The 20,144-nt window shown below is 41.7% G+C and overlaps 1 protein-coding gene across 1 annotated transcript in view; it reads right to left on the reverse strand.

The window, feature by feature from the left end:
- Positions 1–20,144, reverse strand: part of MBOAT1 (membrane bound glycerophospholipid O-acyltransferase 1) — a gene marked incomplete at both ends in the record, with an annotated part of 56,169 nt that overhangs the window by 5,135 nt on the left and 30,890 nt on the right. The window contains 5 exons of the mRNA XM_082014682.1: positions 2,428–2,531; positions 5,638–5,830; positions 7,443–7,626; positions 10,386–10,440; positions 12,672–12,727. Coding sequence (XP_081870808.1) covers positions 2,428–2,531; positions 5,638–5,830; positions 7,443–7,626; positions 10,386–10,440; positions 12,672–12,727 — 592 coding nt within the window. The remainder of the gene's footprint in view (positions 1–2,427; positions 2,532–5,637; positions 5,831–7,442; positions 7,627–10,385; positions 10,441–12,671; positions 12,728–20,144) is intronic.

The following is a 20,144-nucleotide window of genomic DNA, read 5'->3' on the forward strand; positions in this document are numbered from 1 at the left end:
CACCCGTTACGCAGTCTGGACTTCCCTAGAGTGCTGTTAAAAGAAAGTGTTATAAAAACTAAAAGAAGTGTATTATTATTTGGAGAAGGAAGGGGGAAGACTGAAAAACAGGGGCAAAAAATGTTAGGACTAAATTTAGAGGCCAATTCTCAGTCCACTGCACGCTTGAGAAACCAGAGTAGACTCCAGAGTCCTGGGAGAACCACCTGTACCTCCTCACAGCACCAGTTCCCCCAGCTTTAGGTGACTGCTGGACTCCATTCAGCATCAGTTCCCCTAACCCTGGTCAACTTCACCTCTGGTGGTTCCCCTTCCCCACTCCCCCTTGCTCCTTGCCTGCTGACAGAAGCCCCCGAGCGTCCCAAGCAGGGACATGATTCAGTGACACCACATTTTTTCCCTTATCAGCTGAAGGCAAGGCCACATTGAAGAGGTGGATTAAAGGCAAAGTTTTCCAAGGGGAATGTGCAGATACTTTTGCACTTCCACACGGAATCCTGAAGGCTAGCACTTAATCCTCTGTGTTTAAAGAGTTAAAATGATTAGCAATTCCCAATGCTGTACTGCCACATTTTAATTGCATTACTGCACCAAGAGAAGCCAAGAAAAACATAATTTCTCTTCCAACTAATATTGCCACTTTTGGCCTTCTTTAAGTTCCCCTGTTACATTACCAAGAGAGAAAGTAGTCATTGGCTGTCAAAATATGGATGCTGACAAGGCTTTCAAGTCCCCCACACGCTTTTAGCCCCTGTCACATTTTAATGCGCTCACAACTCCTGCCATGTGCTTACCTTTACCACAGATCAGGTAATTTCTTCACCACATTTAGCACTCAGGTTCCCAACTCTTACGCAATTTTACATATGCAGGTGGCTATACCTGCTGAAAACGCTCTGTACAATCACACTTAAACTTCAACTCCCGGAAGTGTTGTTGGTGCATAAAGTGACAGTTCAAGGTTTACCCGAAGTAATGGTCTCTGTAGCCCCTCTTCTTCTCACAAGATCAAATCAATGGAGAGCACTCTGTTTTATGCTTCTGGAAATAATTTCTCCACCCTGATCTCTATTGCCCTTGTGACCAGTAAAGGAAAAAAAGTTTTGAGGGGCCTGCAGTTCAGTGGGTAGAAAGGAGCAAAGGCTCCTGTTTCTTTAATTTGTCTTGACTAAAGACCATTGCCTGCACTTCACTTTCCTCCTTCAAGCAGAAACTGCCTCAGCCCATCAAAGTAGGAATCATCTCCTGCCCCAAAACCAAATCAGATATTGATTCAAGATCTCAGAGTGGTATCTGGGGTGCTGCCGTCATGGAGCATTTCTGGGCTGTGTATTCTGTGTCTCTCAAGGAGAGATGTACGCTGAGGATTAATTAAGGTAAAAAAAAAGACAGAAAGGATGTTGAGAAAGAGAGAATGTATAATGATACTTCTAGTTTTGGCATCTTTCAATGAAGAATTACAGGGGCTCTTTTGCTTTTGAGAAGAGCTATTGCAGTACATCCATTTAGTTACAGATCATTCAGCAATAAAGCAGTTAATTTATTTTCATCTGCTTTCCCTTTTAAAATTGTAACTACAGAATTTCAGGGGGAAGCTCCTCCTGTTTCTAAAGAAACGAAGCCTTTACAAAGCAGTCTCAGACAAACATTTTCACATTTCACTGGCACACACAAAATGTTCTTCAGGGCAAACAAATTACATTGGCCATCTTTTCCCTTAGAGAAACAAACATAAATAGCTTGCAAAAGACTAGTGGACGTTAAAAGTATGTTGCAGTCACAAGAAAAACGAGTGACAGATATTTTGAGAAACAGGGTGGTTTGCTGGATGGAGCTCTAGAACAGCAGCCATCTAAGTGCTATGTGGCCCTGCCAGTTCCCACTCAGGTTGCTCAGTCTGTACCTGTTCTCTCTCTGACTCTTGCTTCCCTCTGTTTACAAGCAGCACCCCAGGCATGTGCAGGGACCCAGTCCTTGCTAGTGTTTGTGCGATGCCTGCTCGTGGCAGTCTCTTTTCTCTACCAGCACCCGGGTAGAGAACTCAACTGGGTTACAAAAGTGGAAGACTGTTAGAAGTAAATAAACAGAATACACCACAGATGGTGGAGAATCATAGCTGTGAGCAATTTGCTGACCCTGCTGAACTCAGCCACAATCTACAGTAACTGACTGCTCATTTATTAAACATCTGATTAATCATTTATTAGCCCTCTATAAACTATTTAGAAATGCAACCTGAATACAGAGCATGACAAAGCCTGTGTGACAGATGTTTTTTATCTGCCCAACAGATAAAATACAAAACCTCTTCATGTTAAAGAGGGGCAGCCTGGTGGCACGGACTTATTTTCTTTCCAGCAAAGCTTCTCCCCATTTTCATGCCCATTTCTCTATAATTATGCCAATGTAGCAACTCCTTTAACTCACCTCAATGTTCCAGATATTCAAATTGGACAACAGGTCCCAGCGGAAAGTACCACTCTCATCAACTCCACTGAATCCATAACCAGCTGCATTGTTGACTGCGTCTGCTGCAATGTCAAAGCAAAACAGGTCAAACCAGACTGCTGGAGGAACCGTGTTTTCTTACAAGTCAGTATGACATTAAACACAAATTCAAGCCAGCTTTGTAGCAATTAGCATCCTCTCTTCCAAAAAGCTTCCTCTTGGCAAAGGGGCATTGCTAAAAGGCAACACAACAGCCATTTCCTCAAGAGGAAAGACTAGCTACTCCTTGGGCAGAAGAAATAAAATAATAAAATAACAATGAATAGAAATAATGTGTCCTATTATTTTGCCTTTATTATCCATGTGAGATAGATATACAGGAGTTTCAGTAAAATGAATGAGCATTTTCCTCAAAAGGGTACCTGGATGTCACAGCATTTTCCAGAATTCAGAAAAACTGTAGTGTCTCAAAGACATGCTTACCATTTCTATTAAGGGTTCCAACATGGTTGTTTTAATTAAGACTTTCGTTCAGAATTGGGCAGACAAAGCCTTCTGTTAATTCTGTTGCTCAGTGCATCACTAAGGTACCTCACCATCTCTACAAATCACATACTGAGTAATTCAGTCACAAACTTAACTGCACTACCCCACTTGGGTAATGGTAGGCATTTTACATGCTGCACTCGTGCTCTTTCCCAGGGCACCGGTCAACGACCTCCCCTCTCAGCCTTGCCTGGGAGCCACCTCATCACTGGGTCTCAAGATTCTGCTTTTAATGCGCCCTTGCCAGAAATCCTCTCTCAGAGTACTAAGAAAGCAGAAGGGATTCATTACCTCTGGATCACTAGGTACAACCAACATTGAGGATTATTGGAAGAAAAAGGAAAGAAAAAAAATACAGGTAAAGCTCTTCCTTCTAGACAATTTACAAAATACAAGCCTGGTTAAGTTATGCTTTGAAAAGGCCAGCATTTCTTTCCCAAGAATGAAAATTGATTTTGCTTTGTAAATGCTATGAGCACAGGCACAAGCTTATGGAGAAGCCCTAATGTACAAAACCAGTGACAGAACCTAATTAAAAGCAACAAGACTAACAATAAATAAATAATTGAGCAACATTCTCTAACCTGAAACTTTCCTTTTTATTTTCCACTTTACTAAGAGAGCTAGATTTTACTGATGGAAAGAAGAGTCTCCAAGTTTTTCCAATTCTCTCCCTGTTAAAAAAAAAAAAAAACCAAACAACAATCCTGCCTGAAATTGGCCCATAGGATGCTGCCGAATCTCTGAGACTGGAGCTGCATGTAATTGTCCTCTCAGAGCAGGGGCACTCCTGGATTTGCTGGTCCTCCTTCCTCCAAAGGCAGCAGGGACAGCTTAGTGTTTCTTTGCCAAAAGCAACAAACCAGAAATCCAGGGACATAATAATACAACAGGCCTGTCAGCCTCACGCTTCCTGAGCTGCTGTCTGCAGAGCAAGGTGTGAAGCACAGAAGAATCACAATTGTCCACCCTCGAATTGCTCGCAAAACCCCAACCTCCGCAAAGCCCAGCAGAGGTTTCCCTGCTGTCTTGAACAGCTCTGGCTTTCACAGCTCCTTGGATGCAGGCGTTCAGTCCCAGATTGGTTTCATCGACAGCTCTGAGTTAGGTTTGCAGCCACGTTCCCATGACTATTGCTAATGCAGCGAGAAGCCGAATTTTCCATCTTTCCATGGATGTTGAGGAATTCAGCAGCACGGCTCTCGCACAATAGTGTGCCTGTCCTTTTCTGAGGGCAGTAAGTGCTTATCGGCCCTTTCAGCAGGCACTTTTGTAATGCCCTGGGCCATGCCACTGGGAGCTAAACTGCAAAAGAATAAAGTGTCTGCTGTTCTGCTGCCTGGATTTGCAATGTGCATAACAGAGGCCTCACCCTCCAGTACGCAATGCATGCTTCTCCTGAGCCCCCTCATTTGTAAGATATTTCTACTCTATGGCTTAGTCATGCCACAAATCCAAGTTCAGTTTACCTCTTTGATAATGGGCTTCTAGTTAACTACAATGCTGGAAAAGGTGGACACAACAATTTAACATTGAATCCCACAAAAATAAGTTTCTGAGCGAGTAATTCTTTATCCCAAAGCCTTTCCCATCCCACACATGCCAGTCCTGGCTGTCTTCCCTCAATCTGTCAGTTTTTTTCCCAGCAGTTTAATCACAGCCTTGCAATGAACTTCCCCAACTCTTTCCATCCCATCTCAATGACACTCTTCTCAGTTTCAGGTGTATGCATTGCTGGCTGGGCTTTCAGGATCTCCCCTACACACAGTCTTCTTAATACCAGCAAGGAAATTCAGCCTCTCAGTTTTCAGCCTGGCCTAGAAGGATTTGACTCCTCACACATAGATGGGAAAGGTGACTTCTAAAAGGAAGAAGGTAAAATACAAAACGTTTATTTTGACCACCAGTCTAGCTGGCTCCCAATAAAAGAAACTTGCTTCTCTATAATGAGCCTTCTTCCTTCTCTTCTCCTTTTCCTTGCAGAGATTCTTGGGTCCTTCCCATCACCTCCTTTGTTCCCCACCTTCCCCATGGTTCTCCAATCCTTTCTCTTGACCACTAAAATCTAACATTGTAGCAGGTCCTTAGAGGCAAAGCCTAACTTCAGCACCTCAACAAGCACTACAGCTCTTTAATACAGATGCATGTGCTAAAGACATCCCTAAAGGAAGGGAGAGGTCTGTTTGCACTGTAACATACTTTTAGAGGCTGAGCCAGTGTGACAAACTTGAACCTTCCAACCCCACTGATGTAAGTGGCAAATTACGAATAAAGCATAAAAATCAAGGTTTAGAGGTGGCACACTTTTTTTCCCCAAGAATTCCTGTAAAAATTATCTTGGTGCAAAGTCTAAAGTAAGAGGAAATTGTTACATTGACTTTACTGGCAGGAAGCTGGAAAGCAGATTTGGCTCCGGAGGCAGGGGTTGTCAGGCAAGCTAGAATAGCTTTTATGCATGTTTTTCAAAACTTTTGACATCTCCCCATTTGAGTGGGGTCCACTGCCTACAGGAGCACATGTACATATCCCACATGAGCTACCGGCCTAGGGATTAATTCATTTCCCACGCCTCCAGTGTTTCAGACCCTCTCCCCCATTTAAGAACTTGTTATCCATAAAAATAAGTGACGTAGCCAGACTTACCTAATGTCCATGCAAAGTAATACTTTGGTTTTGCTGCCTGTGTTACAACATACAAGTAACCAAGTCTTGACAAGAAGGGTGTTTTATCAAGAAATTCGTTATCAATAATATACGCCACAGGAAAGTTCTTGGTAAGTGTCAAGAATAAAATGAGAGATACTAGTGTGATACACAGCTTGTACATCACTGCTCCCTAAAAAGCACAAACAACAATGAAACATTCATTAGAAACATTTGCTTAAGGGAAAAAAAAAAGGCAGTGCTCATGACATACAAAAACAATGCGCTTCAAGAACCAATGAAGTCAGCAGTGACAAAGTTGATAATAATTAATTTAGAAGAGGTGACAAAGAAAAGTCCACAGTCAAAGTTTTGGTTTAATTTGGTTTACTGAACTACCTACAGAAAGGTACAAAGGACAATTAGAAGTCAAAAATTGGTGATGAACTTCACAAGAGACTCCTACATCAGTTAGTAGAGGTCCTAAAATGAGAAAGGAAAACAAGCAAACAAAACCCTACAACGGAAAGCAGAGATTTTCCCTTATATGTACTGTCATCTCCTGGAACTAAAGACTGGATTGCTCCTGGAAGCTAAAAGGATCGGTATTCAGTGCAACAGTAGGTCTTAGTGTCCATCTACTATCCAGAGGTCTTCCTAAAAATCACTTGTCCAAAAAGCATACATCTTATACAGCATGCATACCTTCCTATGACATAGGGTATCAGCTACACCAGTGTTTCCCGTTACAGCTCTTCAGCTTGCTAGGCACTATTATTGACAACCATGTTAGTAGTTCAAAGGGCGATTTCAAATATGCATCGGGAGCAAACTCTCCTTGATACAGTCATAATTAAAAAGGTAAATCTGGCATTTAGGTACCATCTAAAAATTGACTCATGTTCTCAAAAGACTAATAAAAGTGCAATACACTATTGAAACAACAATGCATTTTTTTGATCCCAAGTACTCTTTTTATATATTCTCCATATTCTGGAATAAACTAATGTGCAATTGTCTTTAATGCAAGTTTTAATATTCTCTGCTGACTTGCATCTAACACGGTGGCCTTATTCTGACCTCAGACTAACGTAGACCAGAAGTAACGCCACTGAAGTCTGTAGAAATACAACCATGTGCAACAGGAATCAGAGATGCATAGGCACATAGTCAACTTCAGAGGAGACATTCTGCACACACTTACAAAGTGTCACCTTAAGATAAGAGAAAGGAATCTGGTTCTCATGCTATGTTATCCTGCCTTACAAGAAGATGATTTTGTAAGAAGGTTTTAAGTAATATTAGAAAGTTCTAAAATAAAATTAGTGTTAATAGTATATGAAAAATTACCAAGTCATCTTAAAGTGTGAGATTCTCTTGCAAAGCACCTGGACAAGCTACAGTTTCTGATTAGCTGTGATTCATGTACTTCTAACATCTCCTGCACTACGGGTGAGATTTGACTTATTTTTTCCTGACATTTCCTCCTCTGTCTGGAGCTGAACTGCAACCCCTCATTGTCAGAACCTGCAGACAGTTCCCACCGCTGCACAAAGGACACTCATTAACCAATGACCCGTTTTGCAAGCCAAATGCATTTGGGGAATTCAAGAGGAAGAAACTAGCCCCTTCACCCCTGACCCTGTGATAAAAACAGCATCCTCTTCACAGGAAAAAAACACTGTAACATTTACTGGGAAGATAATAAAAAATGTTTTTTCTTCTTAGTTTTTAATTATGAGAATCATGTACAAAGCTGTACTCTCCTGCCCTTTGCAATAAATCTTTGTCATTTTAAAACTTACAGTTGGAGAAGGATCAGGAAGTCTGTCATAACCCTTCTGCTTCCAGTTCACTTCTAACAGTTTCATGTGCACATGCCTCCCTTCGATGAAGGCTATATAATCCTTGTAATTGCTGCAAGGCCCAGCTATGATGCTCATAAAATTGAGGAGATAGCTTAAGTACTCCAGTAAAGAAGGTCTTGTCCTGTGAAAATCATCCACACACAACCAAACAAAAAAATCGAAGGTAAAACACAGCAAAGGCTTTCTGGAATGCTTTTGTTTTTGTTGTACTGCCTGCCTTGGTGCCCAACTCTGTCCTAGCACCCTCCCCACAGCTGAAAGCTCACTATATCCGTTTTGGAGAAGATGAAGCACAACCTCTCTTATATCCCAGTGATGCCTGGCAGATGGCAGTCAAAACAAGGGTAACATGGAAGTGCTTAAGCTACAGGTGAAGGACTGCTACTGGTTTGAAAAGTTGTAATCTTATTACTAGAAACATTGTAGTTAAAAAACAGTCATGAATTTAAATACCCACTCTCAGACAAATTGACCTGCATGTTTTGAACAGGTCAGCAGCAGCAGGAGTGAGAAGCTGGTAACTGTTTTTGGACATCTGGCCAGTATGTCAGGGACCAGTAATGTCTGGTTGACCACAAGCTGGGTAACCCTGGTCTCACCAAGCAGTGCAACGCAGTACCTTGCCTTGCTAAGCAAACCACAGGGCAGGGAGCATTTAAGACCAGGACTCTCAGGCCTGAGAGCAGCTCTCACCCACCCTTCAGTTCAGCCTTCTGAAAAATGGGAAGTGTGATGTGATACATAGAGGAAGAGAATGAAGAGGCACTCTGTCCTGCTGTGCAAATAAAGGAAGTAATTGCTTGTATTGCATCACGAACAGGAAAAGGAACTAAGGGGAAAAAAACACATACATCAAAAGACAGCTGAAGATGAAAGTCAAAGAGAGTCCCATCGTGTTCATTATTTCCATTTTGCAAGAGCAGATCCCACAAGTTCCTTGGTGGGGGTTACATTAGACATAAAATGAAGAAGATCCACTGCCCTTGCTACGGATCAGTAGGATGGAAGAGAAAGATGCACAGGCCTCTCACCGCTACTGTACCTTGTAAATTGTTGGGCTTGCTTTATTTATGTGGCAGAAAACACCAACATCCAAATTCTGCACTGAGATACACAGTGCTCTCCACAAATGTGCTAGCAGTCGACGTCCAAGTAAACAAGGAGTCCCCAGATGAGAACAGAAACTAGGGCACAGTGTTTCAAGACTTCCCTGTCCAAGACACAGCTGGACATGTATAAACCAAAACCCACTTAAAATTCTTTCAGACCAAAACATAGATTTCTAGCAGAAAAACTAAGCAACAGTTAAACATTTGCTGTTGCCTACTTTTACTCTGAAGTGGAATTACTTTGAATAAACAGTTAGCTTAGCCAGGATTTTCTGCATTCACCCTGCTAGTTATTGTAGATGTTAGCGCCTGAATGATATGTTCTCTGGTGAAATCATTTCACAGAAAGAAGCAGCAAACAATTTGGGGTAAGGCTTATCTTTCAGTTCTGCAAAATCAGGTCTGTGATTTGGGCTTCTGAGCACTACAGTAAGATTAAAAATAAAGTTGTTAGTTTCAGCTTAGATTCTGCACAAGGGTGGGTGGGGAGACATGAGCAATGCACGAAGGAATGTACAGAGGATGAGTGAGAAACAAAAACAGACCAAGAACAGGAGAGAAGACAAAAGGCTGTGTTACCAAAGGGGATTTAAAACTCTTCAGTTATGACTTGTCTGCCACCGACACTTGAGCTATTGGCATGTACTTTTCTATTATGAGTACATCTACTGTACATGGGGAAAAAAAGAAAAAAGCCTGTTTGGTGAGAATTTGACTAGAATTAATCATATGGTCACAGGGGCCCAGCGCAGTTAAACGTTATGCTGTGAGCTTTAAAAATAGACACAAAGCTATGGGTCACAGCAAGTTATGTAAGTCTCCCTACAGGACACTTGCTTTTCAAGAAATTACTCCCTTCTTACTTTTAGAAGCTCATAGGCAGATTTTCTCATTGCTGAATCTTCTGCCTTGGAAATAAAGTAAATAATTTCCTTGGCCTTAAACAAACACTTCACGGTGAAAAGTAGTTACGGTTCCAAGACTAATTCTGTAATACTAATTCTTCCAAAAAAAAAAAAAAAAAAAAAAGAATTCACCTGCATCCTGCATTTGCATTGAGAGACAAAAGAAAAAAATAGGTGCCCAAACATATGATCAACATGCTGTCTCCCTCTGAAAAATGAGAAGACTAGTCACATAAGATGAAAGACTAGGAGCATTAACATTGTGGAGGGAGATAGAAAAAATCAGCATCCAAAAACTATGGCAAAGAAAAGCAGTACTTCAAGTGTCAGAGTCAAACCAAAATGGATTTTTACTTTGCAGTGGTTTGCTGACAGAGAAGGAGTATTCTACTTGGAAAAATAACATATCACAGATAGGATGAAGACAACAGCCAAAAAGACCATGTAGTACAGTCTTAGCCTGAATATAAAAGAGTTGATTCAGCAAAGACTAGTTTTGTTGCATGTGGAATATATATTTAAGTCAATGATTTGTTGCCGAGTACTTTAGTGCTTTACTGACAAGCACAGGGTGATAAAGGCAGAAGTCCTAGATTGAAGAAATAGGGAATATAGCAGAGAAGATATGTTTGTATAAGGAGGGCACTGGCAGCAGCATCACTAAAAACAAAACTGTTCAACCAAATAGAAAATGCAGGTAGAACTTTTGGCTTATCATGGACTGGAAAGAAGCAGGGAACATTTTTATGGCCAGGCCGCTAAGTTGACCCTAGCATTGTGAAGGAAAAAAAAAAAAATTCAAACTCAAACTCTAAACTTCTTTGGATAAAATTAAACACAAATCAGTAGGGGAATTAAATTCTTACTTTACAGCAAGCCGATTTTGCTCAGCAGTGAGTTCCTCAGCTTGTCGCCCTATTCCTAGAGAGAAAGAGAAGTCACATTAGATCTTTCTGAGAGCCAAACAGTGAGAGCTATCCCCAAAGCCTTATGTTTGCATCCCACAGATAACTTTCTAAAGCCATAAGCTTCAAGACTCCTTTGTCACAGGCGGTTGCAATACAGCTCAATTCTTAACTTTTAGGTCAAGTATATTCATCTTCTGCCCTACCTCTCTACCCAGTTCCTTACCTCATTCCCCCTTTCTCACCCTTGCTACACTTTCAGGAAGAGCAGCCATAGCATTCCCACACACACAACGCAACTCGCAATGCCAGCAACTGGCAGTGACCCCCAGCAGCCACTACTAACAGTCCTGGGCTGGAAGAACCTCTGTTCCCAGAAGCCGCTGGCTCATTTAAGCACAAGCCTCCTGCTGGCTCCTTGGTGAGAAATGGAGCATTTCACAGCAGGAGGAGTGGGCAGTGGAAGAGAAATGGGGTCTCAGGAAACAGAAGCTCCACTGGTGTGAACAAGCAGCCTGGCTGCCTGCTGCTGGAGCAAGCCTAAACACATACATCAGTAACAATCTGGAATTGTACACGGTCCAGGCTAGAAGGGCAGCCTCCTGTTGAGTGCATGAGACCTTTGGGGCCAGAGGTAGAGCACCAACTTGCTGTCCCAGGAAAACTCTGGAAAAATCCTGTACGACGGCCAGCGCATAAACAGATGTGGCTCATAGCAAATACCTCAAAACCTTCACTTTGAAGCTCTAGCTGCACATACTCTGAGGAATCCCACTGGCTTCAGCAGAACAAGTCACCGCAGGATGAGTCACAGCACTTGATGCTGAGCATGCATATATATATGATTAGGGGCTTAGCATCAATTAACACTACTGTTCTAAACCTACTGGCCATAATTACCAATACACACACACAAGATCCATTTTCTAAAAAGGCGGCTGATAAACTGCGTATTTCCATTCTCACTCCACTATTTCAGTTTGTAAATACTGGGAGGCCGGAGTTCCAGGGAAACGGTTCAGCACTTAATTACTTAAAGGGCTGGGTATTTTGTTTGTCTGTTTCCATTTATGGGCAGCTGCGTTAAATTTTTACAAATAGAAATTTGTCACTGACGCTTGAACTGCAAGCTTGATCATCATTTGATCAACTGCTCCATATAGGGATGTGCACAACAAAATGAGCCTTTTCCACCATCGTTAATCTGCAGGATTCCTGCTGTGCTTAAAATGCTCCTGCCTCTGCTGTTACCTCGTCCTTTCCGCCTGTTCGTTTACCTTCAACATTCTAGGTGTGCATCTAGGCTGCACACCGCTGTGGCATGCAGCGGTACCTGAGCTGGCTGGCTCGAATACCAGAAGCAGAGAGGTCCCAGCAACGTGACTGTCAACGACAAGGTCGATTAGCCCACACAGAGCTTCAAGCTGCACCTGTTATAGCCAGCTAAAAGCATGAGACCCACTTGTGCAAACCTGGCTTGCGAACAACGCCAGACCCTGCAGTCTGCGGTGCGGCCAGCGCCTAAATCCTAGACCATAAGAACTCTTATATAGCAGGCTGCTTATTTAGTGACCCGCAGCTCATAATGCAATGGGCCTCAGACCACTAGAAGTTCACACTGCAACATCAGGAGACAGGAGCAATAACGGTACTGATGACAACTGACATTTCCAGCCTTTGCACTGTACTAGACACAGGCATTCACTGGGAAATAATAACGCTCTTTGTCACAGCACAGCACAAGACTGGAGACAATGTTATTTTGCTTGCAACTGTGCTTCTCCCTGCACTGGGGAAAAGCTGACGAATTCCACCTCTCACAACTCATGGAGTACCTTATTGCTGAATGTATCAGGGATAGGATATTTTTTGCTACATTGACATTAATGGCTGAACCAATGTATCAAATACAGCTCTTGATTTTTGAGACTCAGGAACAGCTTCAGCAAGCTTAATGGGAATGCACTGCAGCATCCAAACAGCGGATGCAGGTGCTAGCTAACATGCGAACTGGGGACCACGGAAGCAGAGTTCCCAAAGCGGAAAACAGTTGTCTTTGTTACTGCAAAGACAGTTTGATCCTAGAGAACTGATCAAAACTTGAAGTTTCTCACTTCCCTCCACAAAGCTTTTTCCTTTATTCAGAGCAACTTGCTGAACTACATTAATCTACTCCGTAATCAACCATAGATCGCGCTGGAATAAAAAGGCTGTCTCCAGGCCATGGGAAGAGATTCCTTTTCTTACCATCATGTAACTGGCATGCAAGTGTTGTGATCTTCTGCGTAATTATCATCAGCGGACTATAACAAAGACAGAAACAACAGTTAAATGTCTTGTAACACAAATTATTCCCAACTTTCTTACTGAATGTATTTATCCATTTAAAAGGCATAAACTGTATTAGCAACAAGTGGAAAACATCCAATTAATGTTGAAGGAGGAACTCAGGCATAAGACAATTGTCTAGGTTCAAAACAACCCCACAGTAACTTGCACAGGAATTTTTAATTGCTAAGTGCACACAAAGCCTTATTTTATGTCTCCCCATTCTGAGGCGGTGCAAATTGTAGTTCAGAAGAAATCGCACCACTAAGAAATACCAGCTACTGCAGTCCACTGGGCTTCCTTTCAGGCAAAGACCAAATTCAAGCCCCATACAATGCAACACTAGAATCCAGCAATACTGTTGCAACACAACTCTGGCTCTCCTTTCTGTTACTCTCTTATTGTCTGTCTCCTCAGTGCCCTAAAAAAATGTCGACTCTGCAGATAAACATGCTTATTTCCCCACATGAATAGCCCTATCAATTAGGACTACGTGCAAATACCAGAATAGCTGTCAGCACAGCAGAGTTTCCCACTTGCTTCGTGGTCATGCAACTGCCTTGTGGCCAGCAAGTCCAAGATGCACCATCCAACGGGAAGTGTTTGGGCATGTGGGATCTGGAGCCTCCCAAAAACATGAGCCAGCTGTACCTGAGCCATGCTTACAGGCTACAACAACCCAGCAGCTTTGGAGCCAACCAAACAAGCAGCATAGGAATAGCCACTATGTTCAGCAGGACCGCTTATACTTCCCGTATCCAGCTTTACAGAGCTGCTTGGCACTGTAGGCAAATGTGATTTGCTGCAGCTGAGGAATAGAAAAAAGGCAAAACTCAGCTTGGTGGCACCATGAGCTGGTCCCCATGAGGGTAAAGGACACAGCCAGAAGCATTCAGAGGTATGTAAGAAGAAAGATGGGGGGAAAACCATGGGAACAACTAAGCAGTCCCTCATAGGCAGAAGCTCCAGGGTTAACTGTGGTCCATATACAGCTTCTAAGGGCTGTGGAGCCCTAAACACAAAACCTCGTGCTGAACACCTGTATTCTGGAAGGACCTACGGCAGGCAAGGTGAGGGATAAACACCTGCTAACACTGCCTCTCCCCATCGCTCTGCCACTGAGGACACCAGTGCAGGGTGCCCAGATCTCACACTACCTATGAGACCTTCATAGCCACAATAGCCAGGAGGTTGTAATGGGTGATGAGGATGCATCATTATTTTCAAAGCATAATTGTGATTATTGTATGTAAAACCAGTTCCACAGAAAAGATTTGTCTTCTCTGAGGATTAATACAATGGAATGTTTCTCGATTTGGTGATAAATTATCAACATAAACCATACAGAGGTTTCTGCTTGAACACAAATGTTGTCTTCAACATTTCATTGAAGACATGGAAATTAAAACCTGAGTTTCTGTACATGCTGTTTGCAGAGTTTGACTGGTATATGGAACTTTTTAAAGAGACATAGATGATTACTCCAAATATTATGGTTATTCATTTTAAACATTGTAATCTATTTTCTGGAATCCAATGAAAGAAAAAAAGCTGAAGGCTTTTTCTTAAGTTTGAGCTCTGTATTTTCCTGACTGATTTCTCAAGGTAAGAAAAAAAACAAAAAAAAAACCCAAATAAAGTTATATTCAGTGATATCTCTGTCTAAAATAACAGTCAAATATTCATGTTCTGCAGAGCTTTTCAAGGTATTCTGAATCATCCTCGGTTAAAATCAACCAACTGGTTACAATCAAATATAAATCAAATAGCTAAGATAAACTGTTTGCAATCTGATTATCCCACTATGATAAATCAAACCAATTTTCAAGATAATTAATATGCTGAACATGGTAAACACAAGAATACTGGAAAAAGACATTCTTTCATCATAAGTGGTCTTTTTTTTGATACAATATATGGGTGGTCTTTTTCAAGAGTCCACATGTAATTCTGCATGGGTTGAGTAATTTGCATTTTCAACCCAAAAACAGAGAACAAGCAATATCAGCCAATTTCTTAATCAGAAACAATTTTTATCATATCAGCAGTATGTCCTTGAAATGTCAGTAAAATTGCTTGCACATAAAATCCAGAACAAGCTTAAATACACACGGGTCTGGAATACAACCGTAACACAAGGGTTTGTACAGCAGCTCTCCTTGGGTCACCTAGACCTGATCGCAGCTAAGGAATGGACGAATGCAACAATGACTTTTCACCTTCCAGACAACTCCGATATTGTGAAATAATCATTCTAATTTTTATTGCAACTCATCTTTCAAGAAAAGTTATTTATAAGCTGTTTTCACCATTATCTTCAGCATCCTATTTCTCAAAGTAGCTTTTCCCATTCAGGCAAAATTTAGCTTTGCTTTCAAAGATACAAAAATCCCAATACTTTAACCATATGAAAAAGCAGATTTTTTAATCCTTAAGAGAGACAGAGGCTGTCGGTGAACCAGCAGTTCTACTGCAGTAAACACAGATTTTTATTTTGTCAGTACTTGACCTTTTAGCTTTATGGATGAACACTAACACTTGTTTCAAATTGGTTCAATTTGTTGCAGATGTTTCTTACAGCAAGCATTTTATGCCAATATTGAAGTGGTAAACTTTAGAACTCAGGCTCACAGCCAAAACCGTGTGCCTTCAAGTGCCTAAATTTAGACACTTGTCTTAGAAAATTGGGCCCCCCACTGTAAGCCAGAGAGAACCAAAATGCAAACAATCCTGACGTGCTGATTAACCGAGGGAAGCAGAAGTGCAGCCTGCACTGAAGTCATACAACGCATAAGCACAGAGAAGAGGGTGGTTCTCTTCATCTCTATTAGGGATTCATCGCCTCATTGACGGCACACTGTAAGCCGGCAGAACAAGTCTGCCTCTCCTGCATTTTAACCAGAAAATACAGACGGTCTGTCGCCCTCAAATCCCAACTCCAGAGGAGACAAGCAAGCACAAAAGTGACGCTGCTGACACTGTGGGCGGGAGGGCGACCCACAAAGTGCGTCCGAGATACCTTCAGTTCTCTCTCCTGCCATCACTGTATTACACATTATTATCTATGCATCTCTTCTATACCCTACTCGGGAAGGTGGAAACCTGCTCTACAGTGGCAATGGGATGACACCCTCTAAATCTTTCAAAAGGTGAGTATCAGATATCGTTAAGTGCTTCACACAAAGGGTAAGCAAGGTTTTGGGTGAACAGGGAGCATCTTCCTCACCCATCTACCATTCCCCCACTGACTTGATCTCACTGGAAGACCAAGCCTTCGCTGCAGGAAAGGGCAGAGCACAACAATGGCAGTACTGGAGCTCTCCCTTCTGGCACCCCTTTGGGGTGTGGAGGCCCCCCACCTTCTGCACACCCACACCTGTCCCACTCCTCTCCGGGGACTCACCAGTCTCTCCTCATCACACACACACAGAGCAAGACTTTTTGTTTCTTCAGAATGAAAAATACACATTTCCCCCATATTTGCAGAGCAATGCGCGAGGATTTGAAGTCTTGAAACAATATTAAAAATTAAATAAGAAAAATACATTTAATTTAAGGGGAAAAAATTGTATCATCATTTCCTAAATACACATGTGAGTTTTGGTTATTAAACTTGGCAATATCAGAGTATCCAATTGTCATTTCTAGTCAGGCTTTCAGGCAAGCTCTAATTTTAAACAGCAATAAAACATTGCGTAAATTAATACACAAAATACAGCATCATATCACGTATAGTCAACTGTTTCCAACATGATAATATTTTAAACTTTAGACTCTACTGGAAAAAGTCAGCAGTGCTACAAACAAGAAAGGGAGTTAACAAAACTATAAAACTTCTGATAACCTTTCCTTCTCCCAAATTTTGAGATGCATAGCTTACTGGAGTGGGCCAAATTATTAGGTTGAACTTAAAAAGAAAATCTACCTACTATACTTGCATTTGCAGATGAGGCACGAAAGCCTTCCCCTAGTAAGGAAGCATTTGAAATGAAACATATTTAAAAAGCCTAAATGGCTTGAACTCCATCGTATTTGAACACCTTCCAATTGCTTTGCAGCCACATGCAGAGTGGTGATTCCACATCCTCTCCTCTTCACCTACTAAGCACTAGTTACACACCAGCACAGAAACACAGAATTTGATTTACCTGTGGTACTGTGACTTTTTTTGCCCCTCTATGTTTTATATATTGGCTAAGATTTTACCCTCAGGTTGTAGCTGCATTGTACCTCCTACACACAAACTATAGTGGCCAACGTTTAATTTAAAAAAACACAACCAACAAAACATCAAGAAATTGCTCCCAGAAGTCAGTATGAAATAGGAAGTTTCAGCAAATAAAAAACCCCAAACCCGAAACTGTCTTTACCTTAAATTAGATGCCTTGAAAAATAACACAAGATGACAAAGATGCAGCAGCTTACAGAGAATGCTGAATAGAGGGCTTTACCCCCCTAATTAAACCTTCCAAATGAAAACATACCAGTTAAATGTCATTTTTAAACCTGGCTTGTCCCAGTGAAAGAAACTGGCACAGAAGCACCGGTCAGTGAAACTAAAGATGTCAGCATCGGTTTGTAGCCTGCGGTGGGGATCCTCCCTGTATCACAGCCTGGCTTCTGCACTGAGCCAGCTTCGACGCTTACGAGAGAAAAGACGTTTACCAAGCAGAGCCTGCCTGACCTTAGGTAATCCCGTGGAGGAGCCTGGCACACGCTTGCTGGAAATAGTTTCCACTGACCTGATTTCACTAAGAGAGGAGGTGGAGTCAAAAGGCTCATTGCAGACAAGAGTGCAAATCGGCAAACATTTATTTCAGGTTTATGTCTTTAGCCCTGAAGCCATGATGAGAAGTTCACGCAGTCACACTCTGCTACGACATTAAACATGCTGCCGAGGGGACGGCCGAGCCAGGGACGCCACAACGGCTTCACTGGCAGCGGGCTCCTACTTCTGCTTTTGACAGCAAAATGAAGAAGTGCTGAAGCACACAGAAGAAAAATACTTCACTGAACACGTCCATCCCTCCAATTTGCTTCACGCATTTTTTTTGTTGAAAGCTCTCAAGGAGCATTTCTTACACCTTCATGACAGAAGCGTTTCACTTAAAAGAGTATTTACTGCTGGAGAAGTGTCCTGGGATGCACTAGATGTGTGGAACTCTCTAGTAATGACTGCCTGCTTGAATTTTGGTTAATTCCCACATTGCAGCTCTTGCAGGGGTTCTGTGTAACCAATGGTAAGTGAATCTCAGTGCAGTTTCAAGCGGACAAACACCCAGCAGAGCAGTCAAGCAGCGAGTGGGCACGGAAGACCGACTGAACTTACTCGCCCCGCACGTGCCCTGCTGTGTGGCCTCTGGGGACTAAAGCTACCCAGAGCTGCTGGAACATACACTGCAACAACGTATTGCACATCATACGTTTAAAAGGCAAGAAAATAAAAATAACCAACTCAACTCGCAGGACCAGTTGGTTTTTCTGCATTGTGTTTAAACACAGCAACAGAGTACATCTGTGTTTCCACCAGCAAATGTATTTCCTTTGTAAAAAAGGGCTGTTGTACCTTTGTTCAAAAGGGCTGTTGTACCTTTGTTCCTTTCTTTTGTGGTTGATACTAAGCCACCGAGAGGGGAAAAACCAGCAACAAAGCACTAACCACCGAACAAAAACTCAGTGCCTGAAGTGACACTTGTTACTAAAGTATCTGCTTATGTGGCTTTTCGAGAGGGCTCTTTCAATGGCCATCCCTTTCTAAGCAGTTTGCTGAGAATGCTGCTGCCCTTCTGCACTTGGGAAAGAGCGAACACATAAAGATGTCCGATCCTTCTGGAGAGCGATGTCCACTCATGTAAAAGGTACAGATTTGACATCTATAGGGAGGAAAACTGCTCAAGTCGACCTGAATTCAGCTCTGGTCTCTCTAAGTCCAACAAAGGATTGAAAGCGATGCCAGTGTGCGTGGCGATTTCACAAACTGAGTTTCTTTTCTGTGAGGAATGGCACCAAGAAACTCACATATGCAGGATCATTCCCTGGCATTCACCGAATGAGCTGCAATATTAGGAAGTTTTGCTCAGACACAGCAAGAATTCAAAGAGGAAACCAAAAAGCTCTATGGTCTTAATCAAGCAGAGGATTAAAGCAGACACAACTTCATACGGATGAGAAGCTTCTCTGAATTCCATCCAGATGATGATATGCATATGGCATTTGTTGATGCAGCTTGCTAGATTGAAACCATATCTATTACTAGTTTCCAAAAATTCCAATCAAGATACCTTGATTTATTTTAAACTAATTTCTCCCTAAAGCCATAATATTACTATAATTAGTCTGAGCCTGTGATACAAAGAAAAAAACCCAAACTGTATGTTAGCATCACCATTTTTATAAAGTTGTATAGAAACCAGGCAACTTACCAGCATAATCCTCTTAGCATAAAGAAGAAAAAATAAGAGAGAGAAAAAGAGAGAAAGAGTTAAGGTTTAGTATTCCTGAGTACAATGTATAAATGCCTTGGCAAACCAAGCAAAATAAAATATGCACATTTCTCTCAAAGACTGATTTAAGGGGGAAGCACAGCATTCAGTTATTTTACAGTTAGTATTCAAAAATGAATAGTTTTTTTGAGAAAGTAGTCTGGAGAAAAGTCCTAAATTATGTCGTTAAATTTTTGTGGAATAATATAAAGAACTTTGATAAAATACATATACATTTTTTAAAAGTAATTAAAATTAACGTGTGGCAAACTGTAACTGGTTTTCATTAAAACCTGGCACGTAGTTTAAAAAAAATGGACTTTTCACCTAAGTACTATGCAATACATGAAACAAATTGCTGCAAGCAGCTTGCGTACAGTTTTAATTGTGGGAGTCAGTGACCAAACCTATCCCTTGCATGAGTTATAAGAATTAACTAGCCATCAGTAGAGAACAAGTTTCCATACTACTTAACCTTGAAGTGGTGAGTCACAGTTTGATTTTCTACTTTCCAGTTTATTTAAGACATGAATCAAAAGTTACCTTGTTCCCTCTCCATCTCTACCTATATTTTACCAGCTGTGTTCTCAAAATGGTGGGACTCCAAATAGCACAACCAACTATTACTAAAGAACCAAAAAAATATATTTGCAAGCACACAAGGGTTATGCATGCAAACTGTTAAGTGCACAAAGCAGGTCAAGCAAGCAAATGAGGTATGCCAGCTTTCAGCACCGACACTAGGAAACACATTTAACATCTGGCTCATCACTTCAGGGAACCAACACTGGAAAGCTGACGGCACTAGAACTGGCTACGTGCCTATTTGATGTGGATTAAAACTTCCTCCTTGCAATCAAATATCACCAGAGACTTAGGGGATACTGAGACCTCAAATACAAGTCAGTAG

The sequence above is a fragment of the Phaethon aethereus genome, assembly GCF_964289735.1.
Source record: "Phaethon aethereus genome assembly, chromosome: 2".
Classification (NCBI taxonomy): domain Eukaryota; kingdom Metazoa; phylum Chordata; class Aves; order Phaethontiformes; family Phaethontidae; genus Phaethon; species Phaethon aethereus.